The 21,649-nt window shown below is 40.7% G+C and overlaps 2 protein-coding genes across 12 annotated transcripts in view; both read left to right on the top strand.

Annotated features, from left to right (window-relative positions):
• Window positions 1-6,908, top strand: part of LOC143213022 (uncharacterized) — a 156,373-nt gene extending 149,465 nt beyond the window's left edge. The window contains exon 3 of the mRNA XM_076432464.1: window positions 2,160-6,908. Within this exon, the coding sequence (XP_076288579.1) occupies window positions 2,160-2,374 (215 nt within the window). The 3' untranslated portion in view covers window positions 2,375-6,908. The remainder of the gene's footprint in view (window positions 1-2,159) is intronic.
• LOC143212889 (phosphatase and actin regulator 2) overlaps window positions 1-21,649 on the top strand; it is a 422,446-nt gene that overhangs the window by 301,612 nt on the left and 99,185 nt on the right. The gene's annotated exons all lie outside the window — the stretch shown is intronic.

Genomic DNA, 21,649 nt, shown 5'->3' with positions numbered 1-21,649 from the left:
TCCACATTAATTAATTAACAAATAAAAAATTAATGAAATGTTATCGGTGAAAACCGTGTCGGAGAAATCTGTGTCGGTGATTTCCATTGGACCTCTTGGAAGTAAACTCAGTAAAACACGCCTCTGTACACCCTTTAAAACAGAATAACTTTTTTATAATTGTACCAAACGACCTGATTATTTGTAAGCAATTAGAAGCATTGGTTTCCTAGATGATGTGCAGAAAAGGTTTTCCAAAAATTACAATTGATCAGGTTACATGCAAAAATAAAAAAAGCATTTTTTAAAACTTTTTTATTTGGGTTCCTAATGAAGATTTAAAATATGTTTTGTAGATCTATGTTACTAGTTATACACATGCTGAACATTTCATCGAAATCGGTTGACGCAGGAAAAAACGACACGCATCGAAAGATGTACGATTTTGTGGAATTTATGCAGAAACTGATCAAAAGTTGTATTTTCACAATTTTTAACCGTTTGTAGCTCGTGTCGATTTCGATGAAATTTTCAGCAGGTGTGTAACTACTATAGCTCTACAAAACTTATATTTTAAATTTTCATTAAGGGCCCAAATAAAAGTTTTAAAAAGTGCCTTTTTTATTCTTGCATGCAACCTCGTTAATTGTAATATTTAGAAAATATTTCTTGCACATCATTCAGTACACCAATGCTTCTAATTGCTTACAAAACATCAGGTCACACATTTGGTATAATTATAAAAAAGTTATTCTATTTTAAAGGGCGTACGGAAACATATTCTACTGAGTGTACATACATCGAACAACTTTTCCAGGATGAATTTAATATTGAGATAACAGGCACTATCTAACGGTTCATTTTTCACAACACCGTAAAAATTACATTCAATTAATTTAGCTTAAAATAATGTGACGTGAAATAAGTGATAAACTCATCTTTTATTTCAATTTTCACTTAGACCACTTGTAGTCATTGTCCTGTTGTGATTTGCTAGAAAATGGCTGAGTGACGGCCTTGTTGATTTTTCCGATTTTTTACGGCAGTGAAAGTCTGCAAAATAAAATCGCGACTAACACAGACGCGTGATAATTCTGAAAAGCGTCACTAAGCCGTCTTTGCCATAAGCACCGATCCCCCTCCCATTCGCCAGTTGCGATTGGTCGCGTTAATTCTTAACTTCAGCGCGATAATCGCGATGGGAGTGTGCAAAAATAAAATCGCGACTAACACATACGCGTGATAAATCGTCCGAATGGCGTGCTGAGAGCGTCACCAAGCTTCCTGTGCCATGACAGCGTGGATAGGGTGTTCGCTCGCCCGCATGGATGATCTTTCCGCAACGGCGAGAAAGAAAACATTGTTCCGTGGCGGTCCGCGTCGTCACGTACCATTCCCTGAAAGCATTCACTCGTGAAAGTTCTCTCTTTCTCTCCCACTGTCGAGCTATTTCTGAACCCGAAGGACGATGGGGTAGGAAATACCGGCCCGGGGAAATTCTTCCTCACGTATCCGGAAGTCGGAGGCTCTCCCCGAGTCCGTACTCGCTCCCAGGTTAATTTGATACAGAAACGGACGTTCCTCATCCTACCGAGCCTTCCCCGAATACCGATGGAAAGACGGAGAGCGGTGACGTTGCTGATTGATCTCCTCGAAAATATTTTCTCCCTGTATCTTACCCCTGCTCCCTGTCCGACACGTATTTTGTCTTGCGATACGAGTCGTGGCCGATTTTTGCCGAACCTGAAAGCATTTCTCTTCGACAACTGAAATTCAAGACTGAATTCTAAAAACTCGGACATTCTGCGCGATGCGGCTGTAGAACGCTGTACAATTTTCTTTTTAGATGCAGATATTGGGTTGGAGAGAAAGTTCGTAGCGTTTTCAAATTAACTGGTTACCTCGAAAATGGCAAAAAGTATCATAATAGAACAGAATGGAAAATATGTTACTGAATAAATCTATGAATAAATATCTGAATTTTAGCCTACGATTTTCATTTACAAACGCTACGAACTTTCGTTCCAACCCAATATATATGAACATGTTTCTATGTAACAGTGTGCACAGCTCGAAAAGTCTCGGTACATCGATCAACGGAGAATGACTTCTTTAAAAATAGAATTAAACGAGTTACAAGAAAGTTTTCTAACACTGTATTTTTCTCTTTTCTGTTCCAGGTAAGGCTACAAACAAGTACAAAAATTGTTGTTCAATGTTCTCGGATCCCGGCCCTCGGACCTTAGCCCTCGAACCCTGTGAGTACGTGGAAAATGTGGTAAACGTTCATAACCAAACAAGATTGTTAGTCGAGATCGGAGAAAATTTCAGAAGACATAAAATACGACATGAACGTAATAGAACGAATTCCAAGACATTTTTTCGAATGTCCTGACTGTCACTGAAATTGCCCTATAATATCAGATTAATTTTTTAAATGGATTTACCCCGGGTCCATTGGCTAATGAAAAGAACTCCTTACGTTATTCTTCCTTATTTATATCAGTTTCTACATACATAAATGTCTATTACTGTTTTAATGTATATTATGTTTGCGATACTAAAAAGAATTAAGTTCCCGTGACGGAGCTCCATTAAACAAACATTTAACGGTAGAGAAGTTTCGAAAGGAGCAACCTAACGTTGAAAATGCGAAGGAAAAAGGAAGATTCGTCTGCGAGAAAGTTCCCCTTCGACTTCTTATTTCCCGTGACGGGATCGATACTGTTTACCCCCGGCTCTACAGGCGATGATCGTGAATCAGCCGGCCACGTGGAAAAATAACCGTCTGACTGGCTCGTAAATGTTCGTCCGTGAACCGTGTATCGAATCGGGTTCCTGCGTTCGAATGTACAAGGTGTCTCGTTATTAGCGATACGTTCGACGAAGTGCTGCAACGATACACTGAAACGGACGCGATAAAACACAGTTCCCATTCGTAATCGGTATCGGTGCCATTAGTTTCAATTTAGCTATCCGTCCGACCATTATTTGCCATTTCTACTGTGTCTCGCAAGGAAACGTCCATCCCTCGTTCGTTTCATTTGTGAAATTTTCATTCCGATAAACGTGGTGACCAAAGAATTATTATACAAAATTAAATGCATATAAAATATTTACAACTCTCGTATAAATGAAATAAGAGTATAGTAGAATCTTTAGTAAATTTAAGTTTGAAGGAAAACGAATAAAATAAAAACTGGCAGTATCATTTCCTGAGCTCGTCCGACCATTACCTGATATTTCTACTTCAGTTCACAAGTGCACGTTGCAGATCTTTTCTTTCCTGTATCCATCTTTCTATTCGAATGAAACTGACAGCCACGGAACTCTTACACAACAGAGTACGAATGAAATAACAATTTCAACCATTAATAAATTTAAACATTCACTCACGGTATTATTAAATCGATACCAATGCTCTCCATTATGTTTCCCTTGCCTGTCTGACCAGTACTGTCCATTTCTACTTCGAACTATTTCTATTTCTACTTCTTTGCTCATCGTTTACTTCTCTATTGTCCTATAGAGATGAACCTACCCACCAGAAAACCCTTGTACAATAAAGTATAAATAAGATATGAACAGAAAATGTAGACTGAAAAGGTTTTCTCAGGAGAGATCGAAATTAAGAAATGCTTCATTGACTGTTCTCCGTCGAGTGCGAACGTTAACTATTCCCCAAAACGGATTATTCGAACGAAGGCCTGGTTGTCCGCGGTTTTTATATATTTGGCCTCAGAGCGCGAGTCGTCGTTGATCAGCTGTTTGTCCTGTGACGAAATATGGTGGATACATAATAGCGCAAGGTGTTTCTTTTACAAAAAGAATATTTGGGTAATCTTTACTTTACCGGACTCAAAATTAGTACCTTTCTCCTACGAATTATGGTGAATTTGGTATGTGATCCAGCAGATTTGTACCCGGCGCGGATGCAGATTGAAGTTTCGATCCTGTAGAATTAATAGTTGAGGAGCTATGGTTGCTTAAAGTTGAGCATTTTTGACAGCTAGCCGCTTACCTCGCCGCCCCACCCCTCCCTCGACCTAATCCTAACGAACTCCTACAAACCAATATGGCGGCGCCGTTACCTGTCAAGAAACTGGAAATATGTTCAACTTTAAGCGACCATAACTCCTCAACTATTGATCCTACAGGTTCGAAACTTCGATCTGCATCCGCGCCGGGTACAAATCTACTGGATTACATACCAAATACATCATAATTCGTAGGAGAAAGGTCCGGTAAAGAGTAAAGAGCAGCCGAATATTTCTTTTTTGAGAGACACAAAATACAAATTCATGAAATGTTCACATAAATATAAATTCAAAGGTAGATCAAACTCAGGTTCCCTTTGAAGATACGTTTCGGAGAGACTCGTAACTACTGAAAATGTTGAAGGCGCGCGCGTTACACCCTGTGCGTCATTCCGAAATATATTTCTGTGATTCGTCAGGTGCACTCGTGGGACATGTCGCGTCCGTACTCGTAAAACAGGTTGCTATAGTTACGCTGTTACGAGTGCTTTGAACCTATCCTGGCCGAGGTCGAGCTCCTGCGGCAAGTTTTTGCCCTTGTAATTCCAATTCCACGGCGTTCTACGCGATGTTCCAGTCCGACGGACCCTCGATTCGGAGGGTCTTGGATACTGTGGAAAGATTCCTGAAGGGGTGTCAGCGGGGGTTGGAAAGAGGGTTGGGGAAGAGGGTCGAAGAAGTCCGAGCCACGGCTCGGCTCGAATCAATGAGCCAGAAGAGCTGTTTTAAATAGCTTTCCGACGTCTGGCTGCGAATTAACGTCGATCCGGTCGACGCTTGCTTTGACAGCGTAACTAATTAGAAAATGCTTTTTTTCCTCGCTCCCGATGGTCGATAATGGCGATGTAATTGCTGGATGGATATGGTGCTCTAGCGGGAAACGGCATTCGGTTTAATCTCAACTGTTCGCGTGTTTAGTCGTTATTGAATATTCTCTTTCTTCGAAATTCATCATTATTTATGAATAGGATAAAATAGTAACATCCATATATTATAAATCTTATAGTTAACGAGATATTATCGAAATAATTTTCCATATGTACTTACTATATTCAAGTTGGAACTAGCTTTCAGGTAGGAGCTACACATGGAAAATTATATCGATAATATCTCGTTAACTATTATATTTAGGATACAATTAATTCCGCTTTATCCGAGTTCGAACAAAAATATTGGGCATACTATTTAAAAAACTGAAGGTGACCTTCACACCTGGTTAAAAAGCAGAGTAAGAAAAATCTGATTGTAGGACTGTATGTCCCCCTAGGAACCATGCAACATCTGTTTGAATATTTTCATCGTCATGTTATCAACGATTGACGACTAAATTTCTACTTCAATCGTTAATCGCAATTAACAATTAATCTCCTAGTTTAGTCATAGAACATTTTATCGCAAAAACCGACCACGATATAACTCGTACAATTAATAAAGCAATTAAAAATTATCTAAATTCAATATCTTTCCCATAAATACATGCTTTGTATTTTTATTTTACAATTAATTAAAATTTGTTGGCGTGGTGAAATCGTTTTTGAAAATGTCGCTCGGCAGCGAACGTGTTAATTGCGATTCCTTTCCATTGTAATCGTCAATCGGATAATTGATTAATGAAATTCGAAATGAAATGCGAAATCAAGACTACATATGAATACCGACAAAAATGTAAACTTGAATTTGTTTACGTGCTGTTATGTTTTTAACTTCATCAGTCGATTGAATTTTTCGACGATTTCTATTTTAATCGTACACATTAATGAATCAATCGTGATTAAAATTTTAATCGACTAATGCCCAACTCTGCCCGGTATAGACAGTACCTTCTCATTGAATTTCCGATGTGGCCCTTACAGGGTTTTCTCTTTGACGGTCGGGCGAAGGGCGAAGATGCGATGTAATTTGATTTTTGCACTCGTTTCCAACATTATCACGTTTTTTTGCACGGCCAGGAAAGGCGCCAGTGTAAAAGGGACGCGATCTCCAGAGAATAATAATTGTTTTTGCGGCAGTTTCATTAGAAACGTCTCTCGGTCTGACCAAAGCGTTCCTCTTCCACTGCGAGTCGCAATTAAACAGCTGCTACCTTCTAGATTTAAACTCGGTTGTCGGAGGAATTCAATTTCTTCTTGGAACTCCCGCTGCCATTTACCTTCGTGTTTCAGCAGTGAGCTATACGTGTACACGTGTATATAAGTATACCTAACTTGAATATAAATAATAAAGTTACACGGTCATGTAATTTCGATCAGTTTTCTGCGAACCTGCCAGAAAAGTGCTCTTTTCAATTCTGTCCTATAATTACATTAAAATTATGTTATCAATCATCTATTTTAAACTCTATCAAAATTTTGAGGGCACGTTTTCGTTCATTATTTTACAAAAATCTGAAAACAAACAGAATCTCTTGCATCGAGTTATGCTAATAGACGCATAAAAATTAGTAGTTTAGTCGTAACATGTTCGAATGAGATTCTTCTACCTACAAGTTTGCGTTTGATTAAAAATGCGAGATTAATGTTGTTCGGGATAGTCAAGTTACCGTCCCGCGCACCTTTAAATTTCCTAGAAGCGTGTAAACAACCCGCCCAACTATAAAACAACGGGGTGAATCAATTATTCGAGCGGAAGCAGCTCCTAGAAGTCGCGTTCTCCCGGAAACGATTCCGTGGAACAAAAAGGATTATTAAATTACTGAGTTTCAAGTAACAACTTTGAGCAGGTAGCACGTGTTCCATGCGAAAGTACAACCTCTCGGGAATCGATTCGGGGGCCCTTGTCGGGCCATGGAGCACAAGATTTCATTAAATTGTTTCTACAGTCCACAGAGCAGCCCTTGGCCCCTCTCGAACGTTCGGTCCTCGTTCGATCGGCGTTCCACTCGAAAACTGACCGTTGAGCAGGTTGTTCAAGCAGCGATAAGCACGCGTGTTCGAAGCGGATCCGAGCGGGCAACCGCAAAGCTTGCCCGGGCAATCTCGGGAATCGATGACTGCACGCGGATATTCGTCGCCGCGCAAATTCCGGCCGCGTTATGTGTGCGAAACGGGAGACCGCGAGCATTCTAGGCGGAGCTTTTCCGCCTATACTGTGTGTGCATGATCGCGAATAATTCATTTCGGCTGTCAAAAAGTCCATTGCTCCAAATCATAAATCAGAGAAAAGATTCCCGAGGGTCTATGGACGTCGACGATAAATATCTTGATGAAAATCAGGGAACATTTCAACCCTCTTAGAAGGGGGTCGTTCGTGTCTGGATGATTTCGAACAGCTTATTATTAATTTAGGATGTTCAGAGGTACTATATGCATTTTCCGCAACTTCCAATTACGTCCATACTCGGAATTGAATAAAATTTTTAGAATAGGTTCCTTTTTGACTAAAATGATGATTGTCAAAAGGATTTTTGGCGTCTCGAAAATTTTTTTTATCATTTTAACGTCATTCTCTACCTTACCGACACCGCTCCTGGATTTTACTCCTTAATTACGTTGGACCTAATAGAATCGTAGAGAACTGGCAAGTAACGATGATAATGGTCTCAATATAATTTTCATTGTATTTTCAAGGAAGTCATATGATTATCAAAAATGAAGGTCGTGGTCATGACAGTGGATGGTATTGGTCAGACCACTGTGTACATCGTCTTTCGTAAGGGAAGAAAATTCAAAATTTCACAAACAACACTTATACAGTCAGCGGCAATAATAAGTGGACACGCTTAAAAATCTTAGAACTTTTTAGAAATTGGTACAAAGGACTTGAATTTTTTAAAGACGTTAGACCGACCAGTTCGCTAGATAATAAGTAAACAAAAATCTGTTACGATTACAATTGGTAGAAATTATACAAAATTTTAGAAAATGATGTTCTGTCAACTTTTTTATCTGTAACGATAATTTAAAAAATGCGTTTTATAGATTTCGGTAACTTATATGCATTTAAAGATGCGTTTAAAGATGAGCGCTTAAGGGTGAAAGTCGCAGATGTTCAGCCTTGATTTTCATTTTGTTTTGATCGCAGTACGTCGAAGAGAAATCGAGATAAACGTCAGATAAGTTCCCATTATTGCGTGACTATGTCTGTTTCCTGCGGCATACGAGGCACGCTGGAAACAAAAAAAAAAAGAAAAATGAGGAACGCAGAGGAGGCTGGCAATCGATACTGAAGAGCCTTCATTTCTCCGAGACTGATTCCAATAACAAACTACTCGCTTGTCCTAATTTCACGAAGGATACCAGCCCGAGCGATCCTTAATAGAAAGTCGTTCTCGTCGGGTCGGACGAGTTTTTATTGAAAGCGAGCCCCGACGTGGTGGCGAGCAACGACGACGGAGTCCCGTCGGGATTCAATCGGTAGAATCCCATCAGATCACGAGGTACTCGCTATTAGAGCGCGCTAGCAAGTTGCCATCTCGTTTCGCCGACAATAGGAACCATGAATTGGAGCATGAATCCTAAGTGAACCAAATCCTCCTGTCAGTATCGATGCTCCCGCTGGTGCACGCCGTTACGTCAGCTCTTCCAGAGGGTGTCTGTTGTGCTACCGGCGTGTCAGTTCTACTCTCCATTCCGCAAATTGTCAGGGTACGATGGTTGTTTCACAAGTAGACGAATTACCTTTCCGTATGTGTGGAGAATTTAAGAATTTCGTTTAGTGGGAACAGAATTCTAACGGTGGATAACTTATTGGATTTGGAATGCAAATATTTACAGGTTAGAAAAGCTGTTCGAGACTCAATAAATCGTGCTAGGTTAATAGAAATGGTTAAAAACAATTATGACAGAAAATAAAATTTGTCGTGTGTAACTACAACAATTTAAATATCATACAATAAATTGTTCTCGCAAGTAGAGAAGGAACGCACTGGTCAGGCGAATCTTCTCAAGCTCGTTATTACTAGCGATGGGATCAAGTTCCATATGTACTCACGAATCCGAGTAAATTTTAATAAGCAAGTTTCATTTCATGGTTTTCGATTACTACTTAAAAGCAATAATGTTTCAATGATTATATTTGAAAAGCATTCATTTTATACAAACTGATATCGCACCTCGGAATGAGTACTTACAAGTTTCGAAAAGATACTTCGAGGTTGGAAGGAATCGACTGTTTCACAAGCAGTATGTACTCGAATCTTGGAAATCAGAACTATCAGCGTAGTAGGTTTTAAGCACTTTCTTGATTAAATTCGTAACTATTTAAGAGTAATATTTCATTTACAATACTTGGTTTTATCCTATTTCTTTTTTTATCCATGATATTTCCTGCTTTTGAGAACACTCTTTCTGAAGGTACAGAAGTGGCCATTGTACAAAGATAATCACGTGCAATTTTTGATAAAATGGGGTACTTCGTTGAATTTTTGGGTCTTCTTTGCATTCCAAATATTGTGATTTTAGATCATTTTCCGCTTCTAGCACAGCAGACGATGAACTAGGTATTCACAGAATTTCCGATACGATATTCATAAAAGTTTCGAATCTGTTCGACCAAGATTCGAATATACTTGCAAGTATTATTTCCGTTTACCAAAGTACTTGTAAAAGTTTCGAAACCGTCTGGCATAGGTTCGAGTATACTTAGGAGTATTCGTTTTTCGAAGTATTTATAGAGAGTCCGAATTCAATCAATCAAAGTTCGAACCCGTTTGCGAGGTGCTTGATCCCATCCCTAATTATTACTCAAGCAAATCCGCAATAACGGAATAAATTCGTCAGATAAAATATAAACTTCGTGACAGTCACTGCAAAATTCGAAAGATATTGTGCAAATGTACCTTCTACGATTAGACCGTGATTTAGGAGTCCTCTCCAACGCTGAAAAATTGAAAGGGGCCCTATAGCGACGACTTCGAAGACCGATTTTGTTTCGTGTTCTCCTCCCGATGGTTTGATGAATATTTTACGGGCACTATCGGTGTTTGGCTACAGCCTGTGAATAGCAGAAGCCAGTTTCGCTGGCAACGGACCCTGTCTCCTTTCGGCAGCCGTTCCCAGTAAACTGACGTGGAAGAGTGTGGGGTTCCATCCGTTGCAATCGATGCAAGGACTATCGTGAAACGCCCGAAAAGCAACGCCGTGTCCAAAACGAGGTCAAGGCCTCGTGGGAACCTTCGGGATCTACGAGTACGATCCTCTATCGAGAAAATGTTCACGCACACGTTTCTAGACACCAAACAACACTGGCAGCGCCCTTTCTTGTCTTGATCGCATCCCTTCGAACATCTCCTGTCGCACCCGCATCTTTATCGGGCGAAAGAAATTTTATTGCCGGTGGGGAAATTGAAATCGACAAAAACGAAAGCGCTTTCGACGAACCGCTTCTCCTACGGAACAGTTTTTGGCACTCCAGATCCTGGTTGGATAAATCAAATCTGTTGGTGCGCTGTCTGACTCATTTTACTGCTCTGTCCACAAGACTGGCACGCTTACTCACCATGCCCCTTTTCCGCGAAAAATATAATGTTTAATACACCGTCAAGGGTCAATTATTAGGTCTTTCGGAAAGTATTAGGTTGTCCCAAAAGTTTCTTCCGCAATGTGTTCCTTTAATGTCGCTAAATAAATACAAACAATACGATAATGCTTATGTCAATATTTCAGTACTTCTTAATGTGAATTTGCATTATGTGCATGCATCGAAAACCAACTTTTGGGACAACCTAATATTTATTTAGCAATATTAAAGGATCACATTCCGGAAGAAACTTTTGGGACAACCTGATAATTTCGTTTTTCGCGTAGAGATGGCATTGCTTTCATTTGTTATTATTCAAACTTATTTTAAATCGCAAAATCGTGGCAAGTGCTCGGAGAACTCCTGTTTCAGGAGAGGATTTTTTCAACATTTTCTTATGCGATGCAAATTTTACTTCGAATAAAGTCATATAACTCAATGTTTGCTAACAAAAAACAGAAATTCTACGAGCATGGGGCCACTAAGTTGCCTGAGAAATTGCAAAAGATCATAGAACAAACTGTCATAAAACTTATTCTAAATGGTCAGAAAAATTGGCTTTCATTTCCCATTGTGAAAACGAAATGACTTTCCGAACGACCTAATAGTTGGTAATCGGTAGGTAACTCGCACATTTTGGTCAAAATTTGCAATTTCCGCAAACAAAAGCGACGGTATTTTTATTTGATGACGTATGTTCCGTTTTAATATTTCCCACTGGTTAAGCGGCCGCGCCCTCGATAGCAGAAATACAATTAAAAACTGCAATTAAAAGTCAGCGGAACGAAATTGACAACGGTAGACGTGTGCGTTCCGTGTGCCGCACACGCGGCCGAGTTTTTCCGGAGATTCGAAGTATGCCGTAACTCAATTATTTGGAAAAATTTGCGTCTCGTCGGAACATTTCTGCGAAACGGTGACCAGTGTCAGCCACGTGTTACCATCATAATAAAACGTGTCAAGGGCGCGGAAGGGAATAAAGCAGCTTGCCCACATTTCATTCGGTCGAAGTAGTACTCCGCAGACTTTAAGAGGGAGTTTGTTACTACTGGTAATCGTTTCAGGGCCAATCACTACAACTTGGCCGCCTCGTTCTTCCGTGTAGGCATTGTTTGTCATACCAACTGGAACCGTCGCACAGTGGACGCGAAACCGATCTTTTTGGACAAAAATCGGCCGACAACTCAGTTTTTCATCGATTCAATTGGAATTTTTTTTTAAATGTTCGCGAACGTGTATACTTTGATGACGTGCTGCGCGAAAATCGTTAACTGTCACAAGAAATCAAGAATCCTTATCTACAAAACTCAATAACTCCGATACTTCATCCGCCCATATCATTTTGCATGTCCCAGCTGATTTACCGACACTTCTTAACCCTAAACCCTAAACTGCAAAATTTTAAACTAAAATTTTAAAAGATTCTCACGCTTAACACAAACAGAGCGAAGCACCGTTTAACCGTTATCAACGAGGACGTACAGTTTAATTGCCCGTAGAAATCTTCCACCTCTGCAAACTGTATCTTTTTCGCCTTCATATTCACCCATAACAAGCTATGTTATTTACTGGTTTAAAAATCTGCGAATGAAAGACCGATCGAATAAAAAGCGTGTAATGTGATCACGGTTCGCTAATCGGCGTTAATTACAGTTTCAAAGTGGCGAGCACCGCGCTGAACGAACCAGTCGTCGCCCACGTAGCTCTGGATCGACTTTCCACTCCCGTGAGAACGATAAATTGTTACTAAACGTGATCGTCCGTGAACAAAGGAGTTTACTGTGACAGTGGTGTCTCTCCACCGGAAGTGGTTCCGGACGGACCTTGACCGAGTCCGACGAATTATTCGCGAGCGAGCGAGCGAGTCGAGCGTCGACACCGTCGCGAGAACTTTTTCGCGATTTAAACCCGCTGGGCATCTTTATCGGACGCTTGTTCCGCTGGAGCGAGCAGGAGATCCTCTCGCGGAAATGTAAGACGCTGCTTTTGCCTGGATAGCTCCGTCTGTATCGTCCAGGGAGAGATGCATTAAGACTTTCAAAGATATAAAATATACAAAAGCGCTTGAGGAAGGCTTTGCCCTTAAACGAGCCCTGATCAGTGATCATTTTTGTACATTATTGTAGGAGTTATAGAAATCGTTTTATGATTTCTTGGACTATTTTTGTGATGGTTGTTTAACTGCTTTTTAAATGAATAATTACCACGATTTTAATAGTCAGTATTTCACGAAACATGTGCCGATAAGTCAACAAAGTTTCATAACGAAGTGTTGTTTACTTGATTCATAAAAGCTTCGTACGCTGAAATGAAGGTGTCTCTGTAAGTAGAAAAGGAACGATTCGGTCAGACACTTACTAAAATATGAAGATTGCTGTTAATTCTTGCAACACTCTTTTTTGAAAGATATTGAACATGTTTACAGTAGCCACATATAAAAATGTTCATGTTCAAAGGGTGAGAACGGCCCTCGAGTGAACGGTGAAACAAAAACAAAACTTCTGTCGTCCCTTTATTTTCCCACGTAGAATCGCCACCTCGCGCCATGATTTCGACGTGATCCGGTGCTTCGATGCGGTGCATGCTCGCCAAGTTTCGGTACAATCTCGTAGTCGGACGGAGTCGCTTGTAAGTATCTCTATTGGAAATGAAATGCAATTTCTGGAGACAGTTTCTCGAGTCGACTGGGACGTCGACGTCTCTCTCGAAGGTGTTAGTTCGAGTTCTCACGGTTTCCATTTCGTTGGGCAATGGTTTCGACTCCGGGACGGAAGTGTTTGTCGACGCCGTAACGCTGGCAAACGTGTTAAGGGGAAGTGTTCGAACTTATGCAGAGGACAGAGAGAGAGAGAGCGAGAGAGAGAGAGAGTACCGAATGCGATTAAAGTTTGAAGGGCCGATAAACGCGGCTCTCAACTGCGGAAGCAGGAAGCCCTGACCGAGTTCTGACCAAGTAGCAAGAGCCGCGTTGTAAACGGGTAGCTTGTAAAACGTCGCAGAACGGAAAACGCGAGATATCGGCCCTGGCCACGGTAATCGCGCGCGTCAGCGACACGTGCCGTTCAATTTTTAATAACGGTTTTATCGGCGTTGCCCAGAGAATCACGGGCTCCAGCCACCGCGAATGGTTAATGGCGAACGGAGAGAGTCACCCTGAGGAAGTTACGTAGGCGGGAAACAAATGGCCGATCAGCGTTCTTGCGCCTGACACGTTTTAATTCAGATATACATAATTGACTTGGCCCATTTATTTTCCCGTAACAGACGTTACGGGGAAACCTTTCAAAACACGTAAAATTGCGAAGCGATTCTGATACGGCGAAAGGTGACTGAAGTGTAAATAAACTTTTTCAGCGGAACGCTCCTTTGCAAAAGAAATGGAGATCGTATTTGCGGACGACGAGAGCAGGTGTTCTCTGCGTCTGATCATTATTCACTGTTTCCACTTGCTGCGAGATCCTTGGTTTCTACTGTTTCGCTGTTTGCGGTGCACTTCCGAAAGGTTTAAAACATTTCAACGATCTTGATAACATCGAATCGAATGACTCTACTGGTATTTTACGCGTTATTAAAAGTAAAGTGTAGTCAGAGGTAACTTGTATATTTCTGAAGTAAACAATGAATTTTCAGGCACTATTTTCACTGCTGCAATGGTCGACGTAGAAAAATACATGGCGAATGTTATTTTCTTGTACGTAGATAAAGAATAAATAATTGTTTAAGTGTACGCGTCGTACGCGAGAAACAAAATGAATCTACTATCCCACGCAAGGATCGGTTCAATTTCAGTTCGTTTATTAAACCGTTGTTTTGTTTGTTCATGGAAACATCCAATTTTCTGGCCCGAGTGATCCTCACTTGACGAGTTCCTTTCAAACCGCAATTACGTGTTTTACTTGTACCTTTCTTGCTTCTGAATAAATTGCGTTGATTTAATTTATATAAAGGTCGGTTTATTCTAGTACATAAACTAATAATAATGAAGGTTACGATCATAGTCTTTAACACTAGCTCCATCCTTAATTTGCGATTATTAAGATTGTAAGGATGCAAATTTATCTCTTTGTGTATAAACTATTGGAAAATGGCAAGTAATTTGGACAGACACATTCTTGTTATGTTTATAAAATCATGTAAAACAGTTATTTCTAGAGCTCCGTAAACCTAGTATTAATAACATATCCCACAGACATTGAAGCCTACACCAAAAATAAATAATTTCAATTACGTTAATTTAATACGAACAGTCTATTGTTTCTCTGAAATAGCAAGAAAACAGTGATGACATTCCACGCAGAAAAATGAAATAAATAAAATTGGTATGTCGGAAGTAGGTTATTCGAATTGTGTGATTTGAAAGACACATTATTAAGAGACGCCTGGAGTCCACAATAATAATTCGTGTCCACTCAAGTCTGATCATGAATTCTCGATCTACTTAAGCGCGGGTCCGTTGCAGTCCGGCGGATCGAAATTGCCTGTTGCCGCGAAACATTTGTGTCGACAGTAAATTATTGATACTGGCTCTCGCAGCCACTTTGCTTCATCGATGACCACCGCGTTCCGACGTCGACCGCTTCATCACCTGTCACCGGGAAATTTCACAAAAGTGCCGGCGATGGAGTCGTCGCCGCCGCGCCCGCGCCCGCGCCGGTGACACGTGCACAAGAGTGACGTTTATGAACGAAGTCACGATTCGTCGTCGTTAGCGTGACGCGCGGATCCCCTGGCCGACGTTGTATTAATTTACATGATTGAAAAACCGAGGCCGGGGCTGTGGTTGACGATGATATAGCGCACCTGTTACGAAACAACGATCGATATTTACACGAAAATGCTCGGTCCATCCATAACAAGCGCTTTCGAAATTATTCTCTCGGCTCGCTTTTAAAAACCTGAATTCTCCAACAAAATTTCGAACAACGGGACATGTTTTACCGAGGGCGATGTTTTGTTGTTGCTGCCTTTATCGAGCTTTGCTTCATACGTCGAATATTATACTTCCAGAGAAAATAATTTTACGCAAAAAATTTCGAACGAAAATCAAAGAGAGTTTCCTACGTCACGCTGAAATATTTTTTTCCGAAACTCTACACAACCTTTCAATATCGTCTAAATATCTTTTATATACTTTGGGTGTAGTTATAAAGCTTTTTCTTTTAAGAAAATATTCGTTTTCACGTGATCAATCTTGATCTATCATTGCAAATTAAAAATTTGATCATTTATGAAAAATATCGTGTATATATTCCTTGCAACCACTCTTAGTTTAACATGACGCGTTAGAATAAAAATTTTTCCTAGTTAATGTCGCACAGATTTAGGTCGATTTATAAAAAAGAAATCACCGCAGCTCCAAAGAACAGAGATTGATGCCTCGTTCTTGATCTATCGCGAGACGTCATCGGCGATCGATAGGCGCCATAACGAACGGGAGACGTCACGGAACATCCTTATTGTATTGTCGGCCGAATTCTCTCGCGATTACGTTCTCCAATCCGTGATGTATCGAGGAATATTCGTCATCCCCGGCGTGTCAGGTCGCGGCGAGAACGCTCTTCCGCCGAATTGGATCCTATCCGGTCGCGTGTCGTTTGTCACTTTCCCGGGGCGGGTCATTTTTCTGACGGTTATTTATAAATCGCTGTCTCCTGCGAAAATGATCGCGTATTGGAACGGAACCGGATATTTCCGAATTTAGTGCGCGAGAGCGTCGCGCCGACGGCGACATGACAGTGTCTTAGAAATTTAATCAAGAAATTTTAATACAGAAAATATCTCAAACGTAAGTTTCCACCTGTTTTGTCAATTTTATTTCGGTAATCATTCTAGGGATCAAATTATTGGTTTCAATATCCTCAAAATGTGCTCTAAATTGCCATAATTTTCGCAATAGCGATGCATAAAAATTCACGAATGTTGCTTAGGTATGTGTCAATAAGTATACAGAGTTTGGAAACGATGTATTTTATTTAGTTCGTTCAGAAAGAAAATTGCCAATCTATAAAAGGCAGATATCTCCTGAAAATTGTATTGATTTTACACGTTGAGGGTGCAGTTTCAATTACATTGGTTTCTAATAATAAATAAATGTTTTCGGCGCAACGGTTCGATCGTTTATTACGAATTATAAAGCAACTTTGCTAATTGTCAAAGAAAACCAACGTTTCGATCCCAGTTTGGATCTTTTTCAAGGTTTATTTGAATCGCGTCTGTAAATTAAATATGTTGTTGATTTTGTTTGACAATTAGCAAAGTTGCTTTATATAATTCGTAATAAACGATCGAACCGTTGCGCCGAAAACATTTAAAGATTTATTATCAGCAAATACGATCGATAGAAGAAACATATTTAAAAATTGGTTTCTATTAGGAATTTTGGTAAATCCTAGACCAAATGCTTTCGAGTACCGGACGTTTCCGAAGTAGAAACGTTTCCCATTCGCGGAATAATTTCGATAGCGATCGATGAGTAATCCCCATAACGATGCAGCGCGTTCGAGATGAATCTCGTCGACGGTGAATTCGGCTTTTTAACGAGAGAGGAATATTGGACGTAATCAGTTACAGATGGGAGAAAAACGCTGGCACGGATCCTCGTCGAATAGCGGCCTTAAAAGGGTCGCCGCGAATAACGTTCTTCATTCAGACTGTTTGCGACTGGTGTTATTGGTACTCCGACTCCGTGGTTTACAATTCCTTCAAGGTTCCCACCGCCCCCGCGTCGGAGAACTAATAAAAGTTTTCCGTTTCAGTAAAAATCTCGCTGCATGCCGGCTGGATGAGGCAAAACTACTTCGAGTCGTTGCTGGCCACGATCAAATTCGATTCCGGGAAGATCGAAGTAAAGTAGAATTGTAATTAAACTTCGAACTGTTGCGCAGAATAAAAATTGTATCTCTTCTTTGCAAGATACAAAGAGCCGCATACAGATTCCTCTCTTAGCCTCTGGTATAAGAATACCTCATAAGAAAAGCCATCGAGTCCGTGTTATTTCTTAGATCGCGCAGTTCTACCGAACATAATATAAAATGTAGGCGTTACGGGAACACAGTTTCCACCAGAGAGATGTAAATCTCCGGGGGTAGGTTAAGCGGGTCGGATGGATGAAAAATTGTAATTTCTCGGTTGTAATTAAAAGAGACGCCCCGCTATTAATTACACCCCGAGCATTGCGACCGCGAGGCGATACACCTTATCGCGGCTGGCTGCATAATCAATTTTCCCCCAGCGAAATCTCGTAAAAGTAGGCGTGTCGTAAAGATGCCGGTTTACCCTCGCTCGTAAAAAAACAGGTAGCAAAATAAACGCGGCCACGGAACGTCCGGACTTTCAACCCGCCGCGATCAACGTTCGTTCGTTCCCGTGTCTGATTTTACACCCCTCGATTAACCACGCCGAAACTGTCCATCAAACACTTGCAGTCCGATCGTTGGCCCGTTCTCGAGGGAAAAGCAGCCGAGAAAAGTGAAATTCTCGCGTGAAAATGTAAACCGGAGAACGGAGAACAACCCTCTTAGCGCTAAACCACGGTCGACTTCAGATTTTTTATTTAACAGTTAGTGAAACGATACAGACGCTTCTATTCATCAAATTTCTCGTTGCTGTATTATACGAAAAATTGTGCTAGCTTTAAATAAATTCGAGCTCGTTGTTTTTTTCAGAGGGGCGACAACTTTTAACCCTAGGTAAAACGGTTATTCTAATTATTATATACGGACCGAGGTCCTTTTATACAAATTTATACAGTTTTTACAGTATAACTGATAAAAACAAAAAGAAGACATAACAAAAAAAAAGTCTTAACCTAAAATTGGCATAAGAATGGACCGCTCGAAACTAAACTAAACAATTTTGTTTTGAATGCCTGTAACTGTTGTTGAATGCCATTAAAAAAAAATCAATATTGCTGTAAAATATGTTAGAGCTAGCAATAATGCGATTTAATGGATTCATTACTCCATATGAGGATTTGTATTTCGTTGTTTGAAATTATGTAATTTTAGGTAAAACTATCGAACAATTTTTAATGGCGTCTCAGAGTCACCACTCGAGTGCTAATGGTTAAGAACTCCTCGTTTGCAAAGGCGCAACAATAGAAATGCTGGGTTTGGTGGGAAAATCGGATAATGTTTGAAGAGTATCGCGCGATGTCACAGAGGTTTAAAAACCCATCAGACCTATTGGGTCTGGCCAATAATTCGAATCGCTCGGAAAGCTCTGCGGGATATAAAAGCCCTTAAAAATCGTAACACGTCCACACTGTCGCAAAAGTAGCCGTTCCGCGGTGAGAAGCCATGTCTGAAGCGGCGATGGCCGGCACAAAAGCGGCCAGGATTTTCGATAACAAAGCCACTTTTGTCTGGCGCGGGTGGTAGTCGAGCGAAAGCCTCTTTCGAGGTTCGTTCACGCGCAGAGAACGTCCTCGCGGCTGAACAGAACGCGTGGGAGGCGTGACAAGAGCCGATTCTTCGGAAAAATCGAAAGAAAATCGATACTGCTGATCTAATCGACAGGTTAACATCATCTGTATATAACTAACGATTTGATATTAACATTCAGTGCAACCGGAATCCCATCGAAAAATCTCACCTGAAAATGTCTGGTATTCTAACAATTATTACATCGTGGAAAAAAAATCGTTCAACGATATACAGTGACTCGGAAAAATATTCGGACGCTCTAAAAGAGACGATAACTTTTTTAATATTGTATAATACTATACTACTTGAATTTTTTTGGGAAGCTAGAGCAATTAGTTTACTACAGGATGAGAAGAAAACTTTTTTCAAAAATAGCAACTGATCGGAATTGTAGAAAAAGATACTAGAAGTTGCATTTTACAACTTTTTTATATTGCCTATATTGAAAATTTAAAAATACGTTTTGTAGATCTGTGTCGATAATATGCATTGTGAAAGATGTAAGAATTCTTAGATGTAGGCCGAAAATCGTGAAACTCTGCAGTTTTTACCATCTTTAAAAGAAAGAAATTTTCAGGATATATTTCAATATAGGCCCACATAGAGAAGTTGTAAAATACAACGTTTAGTATTTTTTCCGATCAGTTGCTATTTTTGAAAAAAGTTTTTTCTCATCCTGCAGTAAACTAATTGCCCTAGCTCCCCAAAAAAGTTTAAATCGTATAATACAATATTAAAAAAGTTATTGTCTTTTTCAGAGCGTTGGAATATTTTTCCGAGTCACTGTATCTGGGCTCATTGTAAAGCTTGAAGCCTCCACTTTCAGAACTGATGCTTAAATTTATTCAATACTATTCGTGCTTGATATAGCAGTAGAGAGGAACATGAACACTTGAAGTATCTGTAAAATCACTCTACAAAAGTATGATTTTCTTGTAGTTCTACTGAACTGTAGAAAATAAAACTTCTCGATGCTAAGTAAGAGATAGTGGTGCGCCGATGTATGCAAAAATGTTTGCCCATCAAGCTTGAATTCCCGAGACAAATCGAGTCGTATGCGGCTAGGAGCAGTGCTCGCACGGGAATCCGAACGACATCGTGCTCGTAAGTGATCCGTGAATGGGTCATTCAGAGCCCGATGCCTCTCGCATTCTAATTGAAGGGTGCTTCTGCGAATGCCTGCTTAGCCCCGATTTTTTCGTCAACCATCATCCCCCGTACCCCGTCTTCTATTGTGCGAGACGGGCACGCGTCCTTCGGAATTCTTCTCGGCGCGGTGAAATTCCAGCTCCAAATTAGTCTAGACCACTTAACGGTAGTAAATTGGAATCGGGTTCAATCGGCCGCGATGATAAGCCTCTCCGCGCCATCAACGAGTCCGTTAATTCGGTTTATTGTCGCGTTCGACGCCGTCCGAGCGCGAACTTGATGCGAGTTTCGATAACGACGCTGCTAAGCTGCTTCCGGCTACTCAATCGAATCGATCGTCTTCGGCTCCGCTACTCGATAACCCTTTATTTCCTTTGCTATTCAACTGTCCCGTTTAATCGTGTTATCGTGTTCTCGATAGCTGTACAAATCGTGTTGCGTTTATTATTGATCGCGGCTCAATTATAATCGGCAATAATTTATTCACTGATACCGATACATCGGAATTAATATCTCACGCGTGTGCACGCTCGAGAAATTATTTGATTAACAGGTTGTCCATCTATGGGACGCGATCCGCGAGACGTGAATACAAATTTTTGGTTTCCCCGGTGAATATTTTTAATTTCAGTCGGCGGAATGGTATTTTCACAATTACTAGTCTCCAATGCAATGAACACTAATTATTATTATTATTACTGTATGGATGTTGATCCGAGTGGTTTCGCTTTATTGCGAAACATTTGTAATACCGCATACACAGCTCGGCGAAGCAATTTTCTGTCGTTACCAGAACCTGCGCGTACCAAAATACTGATTTCCAATTGTTCTGATAACTCATCCGGCGACAATATTTTCCCCACGTGCTGCAAACGAACCGTTTGTGAACGTTACCGACACACATCGATCCTTCGGTAATCCTCCCACGCGGAGAAAATAGCAACGACAAATTCCACAAAGCTTTGCCGGGCGAAAAATGTTCTGTTTAAAAGCGGCAAAAGGATTTATTGCCGTTCGAGAGAGCAATGGAAACTCGTGGAAAAACCAGGACAACGTCTTCATAAAAACTCGACTCGCCCACGCACCGTGTACGACGACGTTGCGAACAAGCTGCCGTGAAGTGTACATATGAAATTCACCTCTGTTTAAATAAACATTCCGAAAATACTTCACGGTCGTCGACAGTTGTCCTGCCACCGAGGACGCGTCGCGGCGGTCTCTTGTTCCCGAATCGCGATCGAAGTATCGCTGAAAAATTTCTGCTGTTTTCTCTCTCGGGACCCCGCGTCCATGAAAATGTACATTTGTAGTCTCGTTTGATCGATCCGTAAATATTAGGGAGCAGCTTCCGCGCGGCAATATCTCGGGCATGATGCATGGAAACTTGTGTTACAGACTCGACAGTAAAATATGTTCTATCATCCTCCCACCGATTCGTATTGGCTCTCTCTCACATGTTACTTATGTAGCGAAAGCTTTCAGCTGCGGACTACATTATCCAATTTTTCATGTTGCCAATGTTGTGCTTCTACACCGAGGACTGAGCTCTTTTGTTCTAGTTACGTCTGATCATGCATTCTTATTCTACTGAGGTACGACCATAAA

This window comes from Lasioglossum baleicum, chromosome 1, assembly GCF_051020765.1.
Source record: "Lasioglossum baleicum chromosome 1, iyLasBale1, whole genome shotgun sequence".
NCBI classification, from domain to species: domain Eukaryota; kingdom Metazoa; phylum Arthropoda; class Insecta; order Hymenoptera; family Halictidae; genus Lasioglossum; species Lasioglossum baleicum.
The sequence above is the reverse complement of the archived record's forward strand: the minus strand, read 5'-3'. Positions and strand labels throughout refer to the sequence as shown.